Below are 18,976 nucleotides of genomic sequence, written 5' to 3'. Positions count from 1 at the left end.
TCCTAATGAGGATCCCAACATTTCGCCAGGATGAATCTGTTCATGAGTGAGACGAGCGTTAGCGGTGCGTTATAACTGCACACTGACCTGTAGCACAATGTGTCTCTCAAGCGTGAAATCCACCTCATGAAGAATTCTGCAGTTGGCCTGAAGGAGTCAGAGGTCAGCTGTCTGGGGTTAATAAAAGGTGTGCACATGCTGTGCCGTGTTAATCTAACTCACTAACTATTGTTGCTCTCTGACCAGGATGTGAACCGGCTAAAGAGCCTAAGAGGTACCAGCTTTGTTTCAGTGGCTGCCAAGGTTCACAGCAGGGTGACAATCTACAGGCTCTCTTTACTGTCCAGCATCTATTACCAGAGACATAAACATGAAAAGGTTTTAGTCACTAGTTACTGTAAAAATTACAATTGCTATAAATGATAATGTAAGATACTGATTTTAATATTAATTGTTGCTCCGGTTCAACAATCTGTAGCAGAAACTTCCTTGTTCTTTAACTGTAAAATGCATGAAAATCAACTTTTGCTCATTTTTTAAATGTCTTGTTTTAATAAGTAAAACTTTGTTGTTAACACTTCTTATTATAGTTTAATTTAACATGTAAAATTCAGTAAATGTCTAGTGTACATCTGCTTATTCACAGAAACTTGATTCCCACTGTATTCAGGTTAAAAACTCTAGAAATTTTATTCAAGATGAAGTTGTTCTGTGTGTCAGAAAAGTTGGATGTATTCTCAAAAATAAAATTTAAAGCAAACTAATTGTGACAGGCTTGCACTTTAGACACTTCCCACACAATTGCAGTCAGAAGAGTCACGGGGATCATATTCTCTGTATTCTCCGGAGCTTACTGTGATTTTTTTGGTGTTAATTGTTTTTTTTTAACAAAAGCACATTGAGCTTATTTTGCAAGATTGTAAGTAAGTTATCAGATATAAAATTCTAGGTTGTTGATAAGTTTGATAAATATAAGGTTGAAACTTGTGTAACTGGATTAGGTTTCTTTTCAGAAAAATCTGGTTAGACACAAACTGTGATTAATTCTTCATTAGTATTTAAACAATCGAAATATCACAGGGATATAGGGACTATCCTTTGAAATAAAAGTGGATGCACATTTATTCCACATAATTAAATAACTGGTAGAAGCTAGATGTAATAATTAATTTGCTTTCCGCTCACAAAATGGCAAATGTTTCTTTCTTTTCCAGAAATCATGCTAATGCTCATGTATATTTCACTTTTGAACTTAGGACTGGTTATATGCTGACCATAACCTTTTCTCCACATGCACAATCCCTTTGTTTTTATTTTATTCTGATTATTTTTTTAAAATATTGATGTATTTTGCCTCGCCCAACCACATCCAGACACTACACATTTCACTTTGCTGTGGGTACAGTTCAGATATTGAGTTGTTATTTTGCAGGTAAATTGGACAATTTGATTTGCAATGGTTTGTTTCTACATCATGGCCTCTGGGTCAGGTCATGACATTTCGGAATCTGCACACTTACACACAGTCACTGCTAAAACACAAACAGAAGACATCCACTGCAGGATCTGAAAGGCTACCGTGCACTTTTAGCTCACAACCATTAATCTTGTTACCGTAATGACTTTACACCACACCCATTCACTGCCAAAGCTGAGAATACTACCGGATATTCCTAGAAGACTATAATGTGTGCTTTTCTAAAAGCTCTTTTGGTCAAGTAATTCCTTGACAATACGCTTCATCATATTACCTGCTGAACGTAGTTTTCTCATGTCATATAAACTCATCAACCACCTTCACACTATATTTTTTTCAGATTTTAGCTTGACCAATGTTTGTCATGTTCAGAATTATAAGAGCAAATTTTCAGTAAAGTGACATCAAGCTTGCATTAGAAACATTCTGCAGATTTCTGAGCAGGAAGCCAGAGCTGCCTCCCACTGCACTGCAAACAGTCATATCCTGGTGGTTTTGCCCACACAGCAGGTCTCTCCTGGCCAAACTCTCCCTCATTTTGTTTCCAATTAGCTCGCTTTCAGCTCCCCCACTGGTGATAAGTCATAAAGGGCACCAGATCACCAAAAACAGGAGGGATTTATCATCTGTAAACTCCTAAATCTGTGATTAATATTAACCGGACCCATCATGAGGGAGAGCGGGGGAGGGGAGAGGTCAGTGAAATAAACAGTGTGAAGGAATGCATCATCCACATTCAGTGTGGTAAACACTTTAGCCTTGACCTTCCACTGCTGATTGGTATTGGACATCAGCCGTGTGTTTTGTTAGCAGGCGGGGCAAGGCTTGTTTTGTGTGCGAGCAGTCGCTGGATGACTGCAGCTCTGGCCGTCTGGAAGAACGTGACAGCACACTCAGCCTCAGGACTCTTGGAGCATGAGTCAACAGTGAAATGGCCATACAGACATTTTTACATGGCACTGACTTGCCATCAAAGACATCCATGGACATCAGACTGATTCCATTTGAGAAATCCACAACAAATGAAAAGAATGGTTGTGCTACACGTAAATACACCAAAATCAAACAATGCAACTGTATGGAGACACACAGCAACACTGAGTTTAATACCATAATCAAAGTCACCAAATCTACTCTGAAAAATGCAGTAGCTTTATGGATATCAAGTAGCGTATGCGCCAATGCAGCTGCTCTGAGTGAAATTCAATAGATCATGAACATGAGAGACAGAAAGGGCAGAGGCGCATGTGAAGGTGTCATCTCTTCAGCTAGACATGTAGCCACTGGTTTTCTTGTATATATTTAATTCCCATATATCTTTGTATTATTGCTATTTGAGGAGGGATAACATCAGTTTATTTATTCGGTTTGTTTAATTTATATTTAGAATAGATTTTACAGCCTGTGCTAAAATAATAATTTTTGTGTGTTTATACTGAGCATTTCACAACAATCTTTTTACAGTAAATCTGCACTGGAAGTGAGGATGTTTGGCAAGTTTACTGATGAAAGCTAAAAGTCCAATATGTATCTCACCCATACATAAACTAACTTGTAAACGTTCTCTCTCAAGAAAGAAAGAAAGAAAAAAAGAAAAGGTTTTAGTAATTTCTAAAAATGTCTTCTTATCTGATTAATCATTTGGTGTGAGTGGATGATTACGTGATTACAAAGTCCACAAAGTGACTGCAGCTAAGACAGGGCAGAGGAGAGGTGCATTAAATGTATTGTTTATAAAAGAAATGTATAAAATCTATCTCTTTTTGTGAGTGAAGTGGATCTAAAAAAGGGAATTTTTCTGCGTAATTTACTGACGACACTAGGTGGCATCAAATAACTGCATTTAGAATCTGAATTGGCGGGCAGAAGCAGTCTCTTTATGTACTGTAACAGTTGCTATCGTAATGCAGTGTATCACCACATGGCGGCGCCTCCTGTCTCACGACTGGTGTCACCCCCTTTTTTGTTCTTCTTCGCACTCCTCCTGTAATGGATGCTCCCGTGTGTACGCGGACTAGTGTGCTCTTCAGTAATGTGTGGTAGAGGTAGCACTTATTTTTGATATTGTAAATAAATGAGTACTTTTTGGAAAGTCAGAAGCTGTTGCTCATTCGCTATCCACCTGCACACCTCCGCGGCTGGCTTCATCTCCACCGCACGTTACAACTGGCGCCCGAACTTTTTCCCCTTGGACTTCAGACGATTTTTGCATCCCGCCGAGGATTCTTCTCTTCTAGCACGTGAACTGTCTCGGAAATCCCCCAAGTTTTGCGGACGCTCGGACGTTTTCTCCAGCCATGGCCGCAGCCTCAGCTCAGGTGGGACCCGACTAATTTCTGGATACCGCGGTGTGCCGCTGCTCTGCTTGGGAGAAAGAAAAAGAGAGAAGCTGACTCCGCGACGCGAATGGACTCCGTGGATTTGTTATTTGGACGTGCTGTTGGTTTCGTCTTCTAAGGATTAATTCTTCTGTGGAGAGCCTGGACATGAACATTTCTGCTGGCTTTCCATTCCCCTTTCCCTCTGCTGAGACTGACTGTAGCACATGTAAGTGAGAACTTGGCCGACTACAACCGTTGGTGCTGGTCTTCGGCTCAGTATAACGAAACGATTTAAAATTAATCTTTGCATTTTTGTCTTTCTAGTCTGATCTGACTCTTTTACTACTATATCAATAACTACACTGTGCCCTGGAGCGGCTTAATTTTTTTGAAATCACAATGGCACACTGCCCAGACGACTCTGACTCAGACATGGAACTTACCTCGTTACCTATGTGCCAGATAGTTGAAAATGTGACTCCTAGCCTTAGCCAACAAGTGGTGGAGTTAAGAACTGAGGTGAATAAGCTTAGTGATTGTTTACGTGACTCACTGAACATACAGCAGAGTTTACTAAGGCAGTGGGACCAACTCACAATGGGGAGCTCTCCCCCTCCTGCAGTCCCACAGTCTCCTGTTTTCCCAATGGCCACATCGACACCTCATGTTCCTGCGAGAGACAAAACTGAACCCACCAACAGTACCAATCCGTTCCTGCCCAGCAACCCATTTCAACCTACAAATCCTTTTCTCCCATCTCACTCACTTGAGCTCAGCAGCACTTCCAGAGTGATTGCGGCAGCTTTACATCACGCAAAACTGGAGCCTCCTGTGTATGCTGGGGACGGCAAAGTGCAACCTGAGGACTGGTTAAATGCAGTTGGCACATACAAAGCCTCATTGAACCTAACCGATGGGCAATTGCTAAACGAACTGCCACACTTTCTTGCAAAAGAGCCCGGGAAATGGTTCAAGGCATTGAGCTCCCACATCACATCATGGGCTCAATTCTGTCAACTGTTTAAGACAGTTTTTCTGCCCTCCGACAACCAAGAACGCATCCTGAGAGGAATTTTGGATCGTGTTCAGGCTCAGGACGAACCACTCCCAACCTTTGTTGCCCACATGTTGAGTGAGTTTGACAAACTGAAGAGTCCTCCACCTGAAAAAGACAGAATCGACCTAATTAGTAAACATGCTCTTGAAAAATACAGAGTTGCCCTGTATGGCGCTAATGTCACTTCTGTAATGGACCTGCTGCTACGTGCTCATGAGCTTCACTCAGTGCTTGGACCACAAAGACCACAGCCTGCTTTATGTAGCAAAGACAACTATAAGCCTGAACCTTACTGCTTCAAATGCTCTCAGCCAGGGTTCACCACACGCACCTGCCCAAACTGTAACACCCAACCTCATTTGCCACAACGAGCCTCGAACACCGCTAGGCATGGCCCAGTCCAGCCATTGCCGGCACCTGGCCCCTCTGACCCTGGCCATGAAAAGGTGGAATTAAGCAGCACCACATCCCAGCCACAATACAGGCAGTCGGGAAACTACAGGGGGGGGAGGACATTTCACAGAGGCCAACCTTCCCCCAGTTACTAACGGAGCCTCACACGCCCGATTCACTACAGGGTGGACACAGTCTTGGACACTTGGAAGACAATTTTTCACAAGTCCACTGGAATACCCCACTAAGAACGAAAGTGAACTTCAATGCTTCATCTGTGGATGCTACCCTCGACACGGGTGCTTCCCTCTCGGCTGTACGAACAGATCTCATTCAAGTAAATGACTCTCACCCTAGAAACACAAGTGAGTGGAATGGTCCTGCAGTTAACCTTGCCAATAATGCTCCCTGTATCCCTGACGGTGTTATTTGGCTCAATATTGGATTCATGAACAAGAACTTTTACCAGCGTTTTGCAATAATACCAGATTTGTCCTCTCCTTTCATTCTGGGAATGGATTTTATGGCAAGAGCTTCTGTTTCTATTCACATTCCCACTAGAACCGTCTACATTGAGGACATCCCCTGCCCACTCGCAGACGATGAAGAGGACCTTCAAAATGATTACTCACATTCACCTGGAACACTGATGTCTTTGGACTTGGTTCGCTCAGACTTAACAGCCAAACTGTCTGAAGCAAGTCTCTCAGAGAACAACAAGGATGCTTTACTCAATCTGCTCAGCAAGTTTAGCTCCTTGTTTGATGGTCAACTTGGTCGAACGGCTCTCACTGAGCACGCCATAGAGACTGGCAATGCAACACCTGTCAATCTCCCACCCTATCGCACGTCACCTGCTAAGAAACGTGTGATTGAAGAACAAGTACAACAAATGTTGAAGGACAACATCATTGAACCTTCCACAAGCCCTTGGGCAGCTCCTGTAGTCATTGTAAATAGAGCGGCCACGGAACCAAGGTTTTGTGTGGACTTTCGAGGGCTCAACCAAGTTACCCGAAAAGACTCTTATCCCCTGCCTCGTGTAGATGAGTCTTTGGACTTTCTGGCAAGAGGAAAGTTTGTCTCGACATTGGACTTAGCGCGAGGCTATTGGCAGGTTGCTGTAGCAGAGGACTCGAAGCCTAAAACTGCCTTCATCTCTCACTGCGGTCTCTTCCAGTTTCGGGTGCTGCCCTTTGGGCTCTGCAACGCACCTGCAACTTTTCAGAGACTCATGAACTCTGTGCTTGCTGGCCTCATTTACAAAACGTGCGCAGTCTACCTGGATGACATTGTTATCGCCTCACCTACCTTTGAACAGCACTTAGTGGATCTTGAGGAGGTGCTGGGCAGACTCCAGGCTGCTGGCTTGTCATTGAAGCTCAAAAAGTGCCAATTCTGCCTCGATGAATTCACCTTTCTCGGGTACCGCATCACATCATCAGGTGTTAAGCCCGGATCAGACAAAGTAAAGGCGGTTAAGGAGTTTGATACCCCAACCTCAGTGAAACACGTCCATCAGTTCCTTGGCTTGACTGGCTATTATCGACGCTTCATTCAGAATTATGCCCGCCATGCCGAACCTCTTCACGCCATCACCAGAAAGGACAATGCTTTCCACTGGGACGACAGCTGTCGAAGGGCCATGGACACTTTGAAGGATCATGTCACATCAGCCCCGATCCTGTCATTTCCAGACTTCAACCGTCCCTTTTCCATTCACGCCGATGCATGTGACATTGGTCTTGGGGCAGTGTTGATGCAAAAGGATGACAAGGGTCGTGAGTACGTTGTGGCTTTTGCTAGTCGCTCCCTTCACAAAGCTGAACTCCCCTACTGCGCTTCAGAGAAGGAGTGCCTCGCTGTGATATGGGCTCTGGAACACTTCCGCCCGTATGTTGAAGGTGTTCATGTTACTATCTTCACTGACCACAACAGTCTCAGGTGGCTCATGTCTCGTCAAAACCCAACGGGCCGACTCGCCCGCTGGTCACTTCGTTTGCAGGACTTTGATTTCACAATAGTGCACAAACCTGGTGCACAGAACAAAGTTCCCGACGCACTGTCACGCAACCCTTTGCCTCTGACCTGTGACAGGCCGACTGATCTTTTACCAGATCATGCTGTTATGGGCAGCCTGGACATTCGTACTCTGCCCCCCGTCATTCTGGCTGACCGTTCACAATTGAGACAGCTGCAGTTAGACGATCATGTCACAGGTCCACTCCTCAGAGACATTGAAGCAGACTCTCTGAACAGCTCGGACAATGCCACCTTGTTACAGTATGTTGTGTATGACTCTCTTTTGTATCACAGAGAACCCAAGTCCACATGTGCTTTGCACCCTTTGAAAGAGCTGAAACTGTTTGCCCCTACTTCCATTAGAGGCACCTTGCTGGACTATTACCACGACCACCCCACAGCAGGTCACTTGGGTGTTTCTAAGACATTGGCTAGACTGCGTTTTAGGTTTTTCTGGCCCAAAATGGCAGCTGATGTGAAACACTATGTGATTTCATGCTCACCAAGCCAAGTCAAAAAAAAGCAGCCGGTCTTATGGTTCCCATTGTCCCCCAGAAACCCTGGGAGTATGTGGGTGTGGATTTTGTTGGGCCACTTCCCCGCACCCCCACTGGTAATGCTTATTTGATCGTGTTTGTTGACTATTTGACTAAATGGGTTGAAGCCAGTGCTGTCAAAGAAGCTACATCTCAGGTAGCAGCTGGTAAATTCGTCACTGACATTTTTGCTAGACATGGTACACCCACTTACCTGATTTCTGACAGAGGGTCTCCTTTTGTGAGTGAGCTTTTTGAACATGTTGTTTCTGCATTAGGCTCGGTGCACAGACTCACTACGGCATATCACCCTCAGACAAATGCTACTGAACGCGTCAACCGGACTCTGAAAACTGCAATCCGTGCTTATGTAGGTGATAAGCACACATCATGGGACAAGTTTCTCCCTCAGATTTGCTTTGCTCTGCGCACCGCCCCTCATGACAGTACAGGTTTGACTCCTGCCATGATGCTTTATGGTCGTGAGTTAGACACCCCGCTTGACCTTATCACTCAGCCTTCTACAGCAGGTGTTGATGAACCGGGTGTGCCTTACCCTGAGACTCTGAGAGCCTCCCTGCAGGAAGCTCACGACCACGCCAAAGCAGCTTTGGACTATAGCCATGACAGACAAAAACATTACTATGACTTGAGACATCGACATGCCACGTTTCGTGTTGGTGACCTTGTGAGAGTTAAGACACACCCCAGGTCAGATGCTCAGTCTAACTTTACTGCTAAACTTGCACCACTGTTTCAGGGACCATTGTGTGTATCTCAGAGACTCAGTGATGTTAATTACAGGCTCACTTGGGTGGACTCCGGTGTGGATGCAGGTGTTTATCATGTTGTGAACATGCAACCGTTCCATACCTGGGACTCTCTCACTTCCAAAGAACATTCTGTTTCATCGCCTGCCGAGAGAGAGACCGCAGAGGGTCTGAACTCTGACTCTCAGGCCCACCCTGGCCCCCCTGCAGACACTGACATTGGCTCTGAGCCATTCCCCTTTGATTTACCGGACATTGACTCTTCTTCTGGTGTGGGCGCTGTTCCAGAGAGTGTTTCACCCAGATCTGTCCAGCACCCAGCTGCTGGTGGACATTACAATCTCAGGCTCAGACGTTTCCCCAGAGTTACGTCTGGCTGGAGCAACAAAAGATGGACTAATGATTTTCACACAACCAGGCTTGATCTGAAGTGAAATGTTCTGGTTAAACCTGTTTGATGCTGTCTTGTTGCATTGCTACTTTGAGTCATGATATGTAGATGTTTCTGTTTGCTCTACTTAATCCAGTTTTATGGCTCTTTAGTGCGTTAAGGTTCATTCTTGGCATTTACTTTAAAAACAAAAAAAAGGAAAAAGTGAAAAAACTAAGAAGACTGATTTTCCACTGTACATGTTCGTCTTATTTTCACCAATTTCATTTTTAAATGGTCTTTTGCCCTGTGTGTGCACTAATCTTAGCTGTAACCTCTATGTATAGGGTACTGTTAGGTGTGGTGTGTGCTTTTCCAGCTGTGTATGGCTGAGGACAGCCTTTTTCTCACCAGGGGGGACTATGTAACAGTTGCTATCGTAATACAGTGTATCACCACATGGCGGCGCCTCCTGTCTCACGACTGGTGTCACCCCCTTTTTTGTTCTTCTTCGCACTCCTCCTGTAATGGATGCTCCCGTGTGTACGCGGACTAGTGTGCTCTTCAGTAATGTGTGGTAGAGGTAGCACTTATTTTTGATATTGTAAATAAATGAGTACTTTTTGGAAAGTCAGAAGCTGTTGCTCATTCGCTATCCACCTGCACACCTCCGCGGCTGGCTTCATCTCCACCGCACGTTACAGTACCAGTATAACATGAGTACTCATAATATACATTATGGGTGATATGATGCAAACTGTGGTTTGACCGATTCACGGCAAGTAAGTAGTCATAGTGCAAAAAACAAAATAAAAAAAACAAACAGAAAAAACCCGTTCGTGTGCGCACACATGAGAGAGAGAGAGCGAGCGATTGGACAGGGAGGGAAAGCAGAAAACATAACAGGGAGGATGTGAACTCTTACCCTCTTTAAAGTCAGCTGAACCCCCGCACTGCTGCTCCGAGACCAGCTTCTCCACGCGTTAACTCCGCCCCAAACCCGCGTCACCGATTCACAGCCGGTGACGTGCGGGCGCATCACTCTCCTCCTCCGTCCCGGAGCAAAGCATCGTCAAAATCAACATCCATCACTCCCCCTCTTTGACTCTCTCTCTCTCTCTCTCTCTCTCTCGCCCTGATGTCTTTTTAATGTAACTTCTTACTGATCGGGAGAGCAGGGAGCGTCTGGAAAGCCTGGTCGCGTGACTCCATCCCTAATGAAGGATCTGCTCGCACGGCATTCTGTTTAAAGCTGGACACACAGAACAGAAAGGATCAGATTGTATATTTTGGGGATAACGTTTCCTCCCTGTGTGGATGGCTCCGTCTTTATTTCCCCCCCTCTGTGGATGCTATAGCGCACTATGACGGTTTGAATGAAGCTGTCTTTTTGGATTTTGTCCGCGCCAGCAGCTGCTTCTGGGTGACTGCTCAATCTTCACTTGTGAACTCGTTTTAATTTTCTGCCGTTATCCTATGAGCTCGCTTTTATTTATTTTATTTGAAATTGTATTTCGTTTCGTCAAACAATGCCGCAGTTTCCCATGACTGTGTATTAGCTATTGATGCCGACAGTACGTGTGAGTTAATTATCGCGTAAAAACGAAGTTGGGCGCAAAAAAAGTTTTGGAGAAAGTCGAAATGGCGATGGTAGCGTGGAGAAACACCGAGGCGGTCGGGGACTCTCAGGGGACTCTTTCCTCCCCGGTGTCTCAGGTTGCACCTCTGTCTCTGCCCGGAGAGCTGACGGGACACATGAACCCGGCGCCTTCTCTGGAAATACCCCAAACAGCAGCTGCACCTCAGGGAGCACCGCCGTCCAATCCGTCCGGCAACACCGTCGCGACCACCACCAACAATAACAACAGCACCTCCTCTTCCTCCTCCTCCTCCTCCTTGTCCATGGACAAACAGCAGAGCCAGCAGATCGAGTGCATCGTGTGCGGGGATAAATCCAGCGGGAAGCACTATGGACAGTTCACATGCGAAGGATGTAAGAGCTTCTTTAAACGCAGCGTCAGGAGAAACCTGACCTACACCTGCAGGGCCAACAGGAACTGTCCCATAGACCAGCACCACCGCAACCAGTGCCAGTACTGTCGCCTCAAGAAATGCCTCAAAGTCGGCATGAGGAGAGAAGGTACGCGCTGGCATCAAACTGTTATTACTGGTACTATCACATCCATAACACTTTCACATGCAGCACTCTTTTATGTTTGAACGCATATCTGCCCCATATCTAGTTGTGTGGATGCTACATATGTGTAGCCTAGCTTATGTTTACATATTTCTTTGTGGACCCAGGAGCCTTACCATCGCCACATGTTGCCTTTGTTTGACACTAGGGATATTTTATTCATTTAATAATGTCTATATTTTTTTTTTTAAAAATACGCGGTGTATAATTATTTATTTTGTCTCGGGTACTATAGCTTTATATTGTGTAGACCTCAGTGTGTAATATTACACATTATTACAGATGTTCCCGCTAGCATCCTGTAGCATGTTAGGTGCACTATTGTTGCTCCCCTTCCGCTTTATGTCCATCATCCCCGGTGAGTGTGAGTCTGCAGAAGCTTTAAATGTCAGGAGTTCACATTCGGCAGTAGATATATTTAACTTTAGTTTCAGTGCCTTTTTTTCGTTTAAATTGTAGCCATAAAAATGTAAAATACATTTTTAAATGATGTGCTCGTGCGGACCATGTGTGTCTGCTCTTATTCATTATGCATGCTTTTCATATACAGCACTAGGCCCAGACCGCAGCCTACACTAGTCTACTAAGAGTCTGCTTTGTTGTCTAAATGTGAAAGTTTATTAAAGTTTAGGCTATTAGAGATTTCACAGCCAAAAAATAAATAATTAAGTTACAATAAGCCTACTCACTTGATGATATTAGAGAGCATTAACTGAAAACGGAATCTGGGCTGTGAACTGGAGCAATTATACATTTGAAACAAAAAAAATGCAACGCTACTGAATACCCAGAAACACGCTGAGAAAAAGAAAAGAGGGGGGGAAAGGAAAAAAAAATCTCACACGCCATTATCTGCAGGTTGTGCTCTAGATCTCCCAACACCGAGCTGAATGTGACATTTCTTTCCAGGAGCTGTCCACAACACTTATCCATGTCCACTTCTGAAGAGCCAGCCAACCATAAGCTAGCTCACTACTGACATTAGAAAGGAATCCCAGCCTAATCTGACTAAAATAAGCGCGAGGTTTTAATTCACATATGCTGTTGTAAATGACGTCCCGTGCGTGATGTCTAGTTTTAGGGTTCTTTAAATGTCATCTTCGTTGTTTTAATCGCCTTCTAGCGTGATGTGGCATTTCTGCCGTTTCTTTCTTCCAGCTGTCCAGAGAGGCAGAATACCAACCCAGTCATATCACGGCCAGTTTGCTCTGACAAACGGGGATCCTCTGCAGTGCCACTCCTATCTGTCGGGGTACATCTCTCTGCTGCTGCGGGCCGAACCCTACCCGACCTCCAGGTTTGGCTCTCAGTGCCTGCAGAACAACAACATCCTGGGCATTGAGAACATCTGCGAGCTGGCGGCTCGGATGCTCTTCAGCGCTGTGGAGTGGGCCCGCAACATCCCTTTTTTCCCGGACCTGCAGGTGCCGGACCAGGTGGCCCTTCTTCGCCTCACCTGGAGCGAACTGTTCGTCCTGAACGCCGCCCAGTGCTCCATGCCCGTCCACGCCGCCCCGCTACTGGCCGCTGCTGGTCTCCACGCATCCCCAATGTCTGCTGACCGGGTGGTGGCCTTCATGGACCACATCCGGGTCTTCCAGGAGCAGGTGGAGAAGCTGAAGGTGCTGCACGTGGATTCGGCGGAGTACAGCTGCATTAAGGCCATCGTGCTGTTCACCACAGGTAAACTTTACCTTTTCACCCCCACACACGCTGTGGCTGACATTTTAGCGAAATCACGCAAGCTTAAAATCTAAGGAGAATTGTGCCGCCACCATCACGAAGAAAACAACCGCTATCAAAATTAAAATCCTAATTTAATTAAATAAATTATTTTCCAAATGTAGCGAAAACAAAATTAATGCGAGCGGACGAGAACGTTACTTAAAAATCGCCCGAAAAACGTAGGAATAAATATTTCCAAAAAAACGACAGAAAATCTTATAAAAATAATTTTACAGATTTTTTTATTGCTCGTGGCATAATAGTTTGCATAACACTCGGTAACTGTGCGTTCGGGGTTGGGGAGGGGGGCTAAAAAGAAAAATCAATAATTTGTATTAAAACTCTGAAACACCTTAAAAGCAAAATCTATATAAAATAATTCTTTTGCAGATTTTAGTATGATCATAAGTCTGATGATCCTCTGATATCGTTATAAACGGTCATTAAAAAAGGAATACAAATCATATATGTTGGATTTGCTCTAGAAAAGTACTCCCTTTAAACCTGAGCCAGCTGCTTTACCTCTGATAGAATTCATAGTGAACTTAAGTGACCTCATACAGTTGTCAGATCTTGAAGCAACAGTTTATCTGCATTAAAATAATACTGAAGAGGAAGTGTGAGTGAGTGAGTTTGATGGTCTTAAAACGGCATCAAATCCTTACAGCCCTTAAAATATGAAATACTCTGCCTGAATAGGTTATGCAAATGGGTTTGAGTTAAACATTTGACAGCATCTATATTCCACTGCTGCTTCACATAAAAGGTGCCTCAGCAGAGTGATTTATTACATACATATATATATATTAATTTCAAGTGAAAAAAACTTGTTTTCAGGCTTAAAATTTAGAGGGTTTTTTTTTATTTTAAAAAGAAAATTTTTATATTTAAATCTTGCCACTGTTTTAAAAACGATCATAGCATGTAAATGTAACTGCATAATACATTTTATTCTTTAAATCTTTAAATTTGAAAATATCTTCATAAAGAAGCTTTTTTTGTACTGTTCATAAAGCAATGGGAACTATTAGTTGACTTTGCAATGCAAAATGTATGCCAGTTTCTTCACAGCCTTTTAGATGACAGAGGGATGTTTGGTTGTTAGATTGTGAGTGGGTTCAAAAAGACAAGTAGCAGCAGAGTAAAAAAATAAACAAAGAAGGTTTCCTATTGGTCTATTTTAGTCCCCGTGAGCACATGTGAGCACGTGCCTTTTAAACTGGGACAGTCCTGCTTTAACCCCTGTTTCCAGCCGGCCTGCAGTTTTACAGTACAGACAGAAGAGTCTGGTGTGCGTTGAAATGCAAATGACTCAGAGCAATCAATGCTCTTGCCGTGCTTCCTTCCTTTTGTCTGGGCCCTGAGTATTCTTTTTTTTTGATTGGATGAGAGCAGTGGCACCATTGTTGATCCCAGATGGCATCAGATTGACAAACCTCAACTATTTGCCTATATGTTTTATTTTCAACCTGCCACTGCGCTCTTACAGTATCCAATTTTACATTTTTAAACCTCTACATTTACCCAACCATGTCTGACTAACTAGTTTATTGGGTGTTCTGTGTTTATGGTTGATGGTTCTGATACCATCTTAGTGAGGTTCACTCAAATCTGTTTACAAAGTAATAAAATATTTAAATGCATCCACTAATATTTGGCATTCTGCTGCCCTGACCTCTTCTTTAATGTCTTACCCAGGGATTTAAATAATATCTGTAAATAGTAATACCTACAGATTTTTGTTTTTTCTGGTGCTTTTTTGACTTTCGATCACTGTAACTTTTCATCTAACTCCACATTCAGACTGTACCATCGCGAGTTTTGGTGATTTTGTATTAACACTGAATAAACGTGAAACTGAAGTATTTTTCAGATGCCCAGTTGAACCACTGGTCCTGACCTCTTCTCTTCTGCCTATTTGTTTCTGTGTTACATTCTCTCTGTAGATGCTTGTGGTCTATCAGATGTGGCCCATGTGGAGGGTCTCCAGGAGAAATCGCAGTGTGCTTTAGAAGAGTATGTGAGGAGCCAGTATCCCAACCAGCCTAACAGGTTTGGGAAGCTGCTGCTTCGCTTGCCTTCCCTCCGCAGCGTCTCTTCTTCTGTCATAGAGCAGCTTTTCTTCGTCCGTCTGGTGGGGAAAACACCCATAGAAACTCTGATAAGGGACATGCTGCTTTCTGGTAGCAGCTTCAACTGGCCTTACATGGCTATTCAATAGAGAATAAAAGCTGCTGTGGTGCTACTAAGGTCAGGAAGGGTCCCACTTTTCAAATCAAGTCATTTCAAATAGTAAAATCTCTGTTGATTTAAACAAGAGAAAAAACTGCCAGTGGAATTAAATTCTCTAAAGTATCTTAAGGGTAAAAATGTAATTTAATTTGCTTTTTTCATCATACCGGAGGTATTAGCTGCCTTATTTTCCATTATGCCACTTTTAGAGGGGTCCATAAAATACAGGAAATCTACCAATGACGAAATGATCTGACCGCACTGGCAGAAATTTTCACTTGTTTAAAGGGAACTAATGTCAGTAAACGAAATGACTGGTTAAGATGGACATCTTTTTGCAGTGTGGTGACCTCTCACAGTCTATGGTTTTTGGGATAACAAACAATATTTATTGGACCTGTGTGTATATTTATCGTGCTTGTAAATTATGTTTTGGATCCTTTTTGTTTTCTTTTTTTTCCCTTTTTCTTTTTTTTTTATGTTTTACATATTTTTACCCCAGCTAGTGAGAAAACTGCAGGGATCGTCTTGTGTTGATCTGTTTTTTGTTGTTGTTGTTGTTGTTGTTGTTTTCATACCTTCCAGACATAGCACTTTGGACTAAAGGAACATTTCAGAAAGATTTAATATGATTGTTTGAAACCCGACTTCTTCTGACTTCAACCTTTTTGCTCGGTTGCATAGAGACAGAAAGGTGAGATTGATGCTTTGTTTTAGTTACTTTGTTTTCTTATTCTGGTTTTCTTATTGACATGCAAAGAATGAGAACAGCAAAAACATTTCAGAACTGCACTTCTCATGCTCAGTGTTCGGTTGCGCCAAGCGTTAGTCATTTCTTCGTTATACTTCTTGGCTAATACGATTATTTCCCTTTTGCCATAATGTTCCAGTTAAACTCTTTAAAATCCTATTTCAAAGCAATTTGTCTCTCCCGGATTTTTGTCACACTTCAACTTTTCTGTTTTTTTCCTCATCTGAACTGAGAGGCTAATCATGGCGGTGAGCTGACTGTTGGATAGCTTAATCCAATGTTTTTTATATTTAGAGGGGTTAAAGTCCAAATCATATTCCCGTGACAGGTAAGAAGAACACGAATGACACTACGAGATTAAGGACAAATGCATTACCAAATACTTCTAATGAATTTATGTTTCCTGGACTTTTACACTGACTTCCTCAGAGATTTTAAGAGCACTGGGTCTATAATAACTACAATCTCTTAATTTCCCAGGCCAAGAAACAAATTTATTTCAGTATAACTCATGCATTAATGAGCCCAGGCCACTTAATGGCACAACAGACCACTGCAGGGTATTGCTGAATTTAGAGTGTATGTGCATGTGTGTGTGTGTGGGTGTGTGTGTGTGTGAGTGTATTTGTGTTTACTTCTTTTTGACAACCACTCTGATGTACTGTGAAAGCATATTGGTTAACATATTGGTACCGTATTAAATTATAACTCAAGATTTATAAATAAAGTGTATTTGCTTTATTTCGTCATTTCAGCTCAACAGTGTTCATGTTTGTCACATTCCAACAGGAATCAAGTGTGTTTACACAAGGGAGCGCATCCGTTATAATTTTGATTTTTTTGTACTGCAATGGAGTAAGGAAACGTAAGCCAAGTGGAGTCTGTCTGGTGTTCTGGAGCCCATTTCTTACTATAATATTGTCACTAATTGGGCGTTTTAATCAAACTAATTGCTTCCACTGACAGTGATAGCTTTATGTGAATGTCAGGTTGTATTTACATTTGCCTTATTTAACAACCTGCAGGAAAACAGTTAACTTTTCTCCTGCACTTATCTTATATTGGGCTTGATCACTCAGTTTTAACATCTTTACAACTTAAGAAAACACCTAAAGGGAGGGAACAAAGAGTGTCACGTTACATCCTTTTCTTGTAGCTTGCAGCTTGTAGCCTGTAGCTGTGCTTTTTTTTTTTTTTTTTTTTTTGTATAACTTATTAATAGTTTTAAATTAACTATTAAGACAAAACCTAGTATGATCTTGTAGTATGGCTGTATCAGTACATCCACACATGCAAAAGAAAACTGTATGATATAAAAACATTTTCTTTTTAGAATACTACAATAAAAGTCTGTCTTCAAATAAGGTAAAGCTGCTTTTCCAACTTGTCAGTAGCACCCGCTGACAGCTCTTTTTGCTATTAAATCTTCTATTAGTTAAAAAAAAAAAAAAAGCTGGTTAAACTCTTCATAAGAGAATGAAAATTGAGTTAAAACCGTGACTGTGGTGCCAGATTGAGGAGGACAGAGAGGATTAAATCAGCTTCTTTGCTTCTAATGAACACAGAGCTAATGAGGGGGCCCTGCGTGCTCTGTCACTACAGTTTACCCTGAGGAGGCCGAAGCTGGGTGCCCGTCGGCCCCTGGGTGTTCTGGGCCCAAGGGCCAACATAAAAAGAGACGATAATGAGAAAAGAGTGTCCAGGCTTTATGTGGTGGTGGAAAAAAGAGTTCAGCCTGAGATCAATACGCGACACTACTCAAATGGACTTTCCTTCGCGGCCACGTTTTTGCCTTTTTTCTTGACCGGAGTAATAAATAAGGGGGGAAACATCTCTCTGCTGTTTTCTACGAGCACAGGAGCTGGATCAGTTATCAAGCAGCGTGGTTTGTACCTAGCCAATCAGCTTTCGAGGATGAAAGCGTGCAGCCAGTCATATCGCTTGAGATCTTTTTTTTTTAAAATATTAATATTCATCGTCAAGTGAGAAGTAGTGAACCATGATGCTCAAGCCCTCAGGAAGCATTACTGTCGGAGTGTTTATAGCTTTTTAAGAAATGCAGCGCAAATGCTTATAAATAGTTTACTGAACAAATGAAATAACACTGACCTACCTGTTGTCCGGGTTCCTGCGCGGTGCTGTGATTAATGTAGTTCACGAAGCTTTTGCGCAGTTCTTCTCGAATAGAAACCTCCTGAAATGCTTGATTTAAAAAAAAAAAAAAAATCAAGATGTGGACGCTGTTAGAAAGTTCTGAAACTGAGTTTATATATGTATATATATATATATGTATATATATATATATGTATATATATATATGTGTGTATATATATATATATATATATATGTATATATGTATATATATATATGTATATATGTATATATATATATGTATATATATATATATATATATATATATATATATGTTAAAAACATGTCTAACCAAATAGTTTCCAGAAAAATAAGATTTAAGAAGCGAAGAAAAATAAATTGCATAACATCTCATGTATTTCCCGTTTGTTGGAATGATCGATAATTCCACATACACGTACATACTGTTTCTTATATGGTACATTTAAACACGCGGTAACTCAATGTGCATAAAATATAAAAAGATTAAAAAACTGTATTGTTGCAAGTTTTCCACCCGCTCTGTGTTATTTAAAGAAAAGACCAAGACTGACTTTTTTTCCTCTCACATTTTATTTATTTATTTATTTATTTTTAGAACGCCTGGTGGACAAAACGGTTGATTTAATAAAAGTACAAAACACAACTCCTGAGAAATTCAGTTGAGTTGCTGGAACGTTGCGCCTTTATTTTCTAAATAAAAGCGCTTTAAATTAATTATCTTTCTAATCAACTATGATTTTGAAGGGATTCTTATTTTAAATTTCACTTTCAAAGCTACCATGTTGTTTTGAATTTTATAAGTTAAACATTTAAATGTATCTCTTAACTTTTATATAATATCGATATATTATTAACATTATAGAAATCCAGAAAATATTTGAAATATTATTTCTTTTAAAGAAAATTTGTCACCTGTGTTTTCTCGCCAGAAACAAACAATTAATATATTCAGTTTTGTATTTTTTCCTCTTCTTCTTTGGTGGCAATGCACC

At 42.1% G+C, this 18,976-nt stretch overlaps 2 protein-coding genes across 3 annotated transcripts; both read left to right on the top strand.

The window, feature by feature from the left end:
- The first annotated feature begins 3,885 nt into the window (after nt 1–3,885).
- LOC146639330 (uncharacterized) lies at nt 3,886–5,406 on the top strand. Its single transcript, XM_085351833.1, has one exon. It carries the CDS (start codon nt 4,198–4,200, stop codon nt 5,401–5,403), a length of 1,206 nt encoding a protein of 401 aa, XP_085207959.1. The 5' UTR covers nt 3,886–4,197; the 3' UTR covers nt 5,404–5,406.
- A 5,181-nt stretch (nt 5,407–10,587) lies between these two features.
- Nucleotides 10,588–15,089, top strand: LOC146639329 (COUP transcription factor 2-like). 2 transcript variants are annotated; one of them, XM_085351821.1, is made up of 3 exons: nt 10,588–11,086; nt 12,302–12,826; nt 14,815–15,089. In XM_085351821.1, the coding sequence occupies exons 1-3, from the start codon at nt 10,588–10,590 to the stop codon at nt 15,087–15,089; spliced, it is 1,299 nt and encodes a 432-aa protein (XP_085207947.1). The 2 variants fall into 2 exon arrangements, with proteins under 2 accessions (XP_085207947.1, XP_085207939.1); XM_085351813.1 differs by having other exon boundaries at nt 10,588–11,116.
- Nucleotides 15,090–18,976: the final 3,887 nt, after the last annotated feature.

This window comes from Diplotaxodon limnothrissa, linkage group LG1 (genome assembly GCF_057381915.1).
Source record: "Diplotaxodon limnothrissa isolate DT_005_m linkage group LG1, D_limnothrissa_male_GT1.1, whole genome shotgun sequence".
In the NCBI taxonomy this organism is placed as follows: domain Eukaryota; kingdom Metazoa; phylum Chordata; class Actinopteri; order Cichliformes; family Cichlidae; genus Diplotaxodon; species Diplotaxodon limnothrissa.
This window is presented reverse-complemented; position numbering and strand designations above follow the sequence as displayed.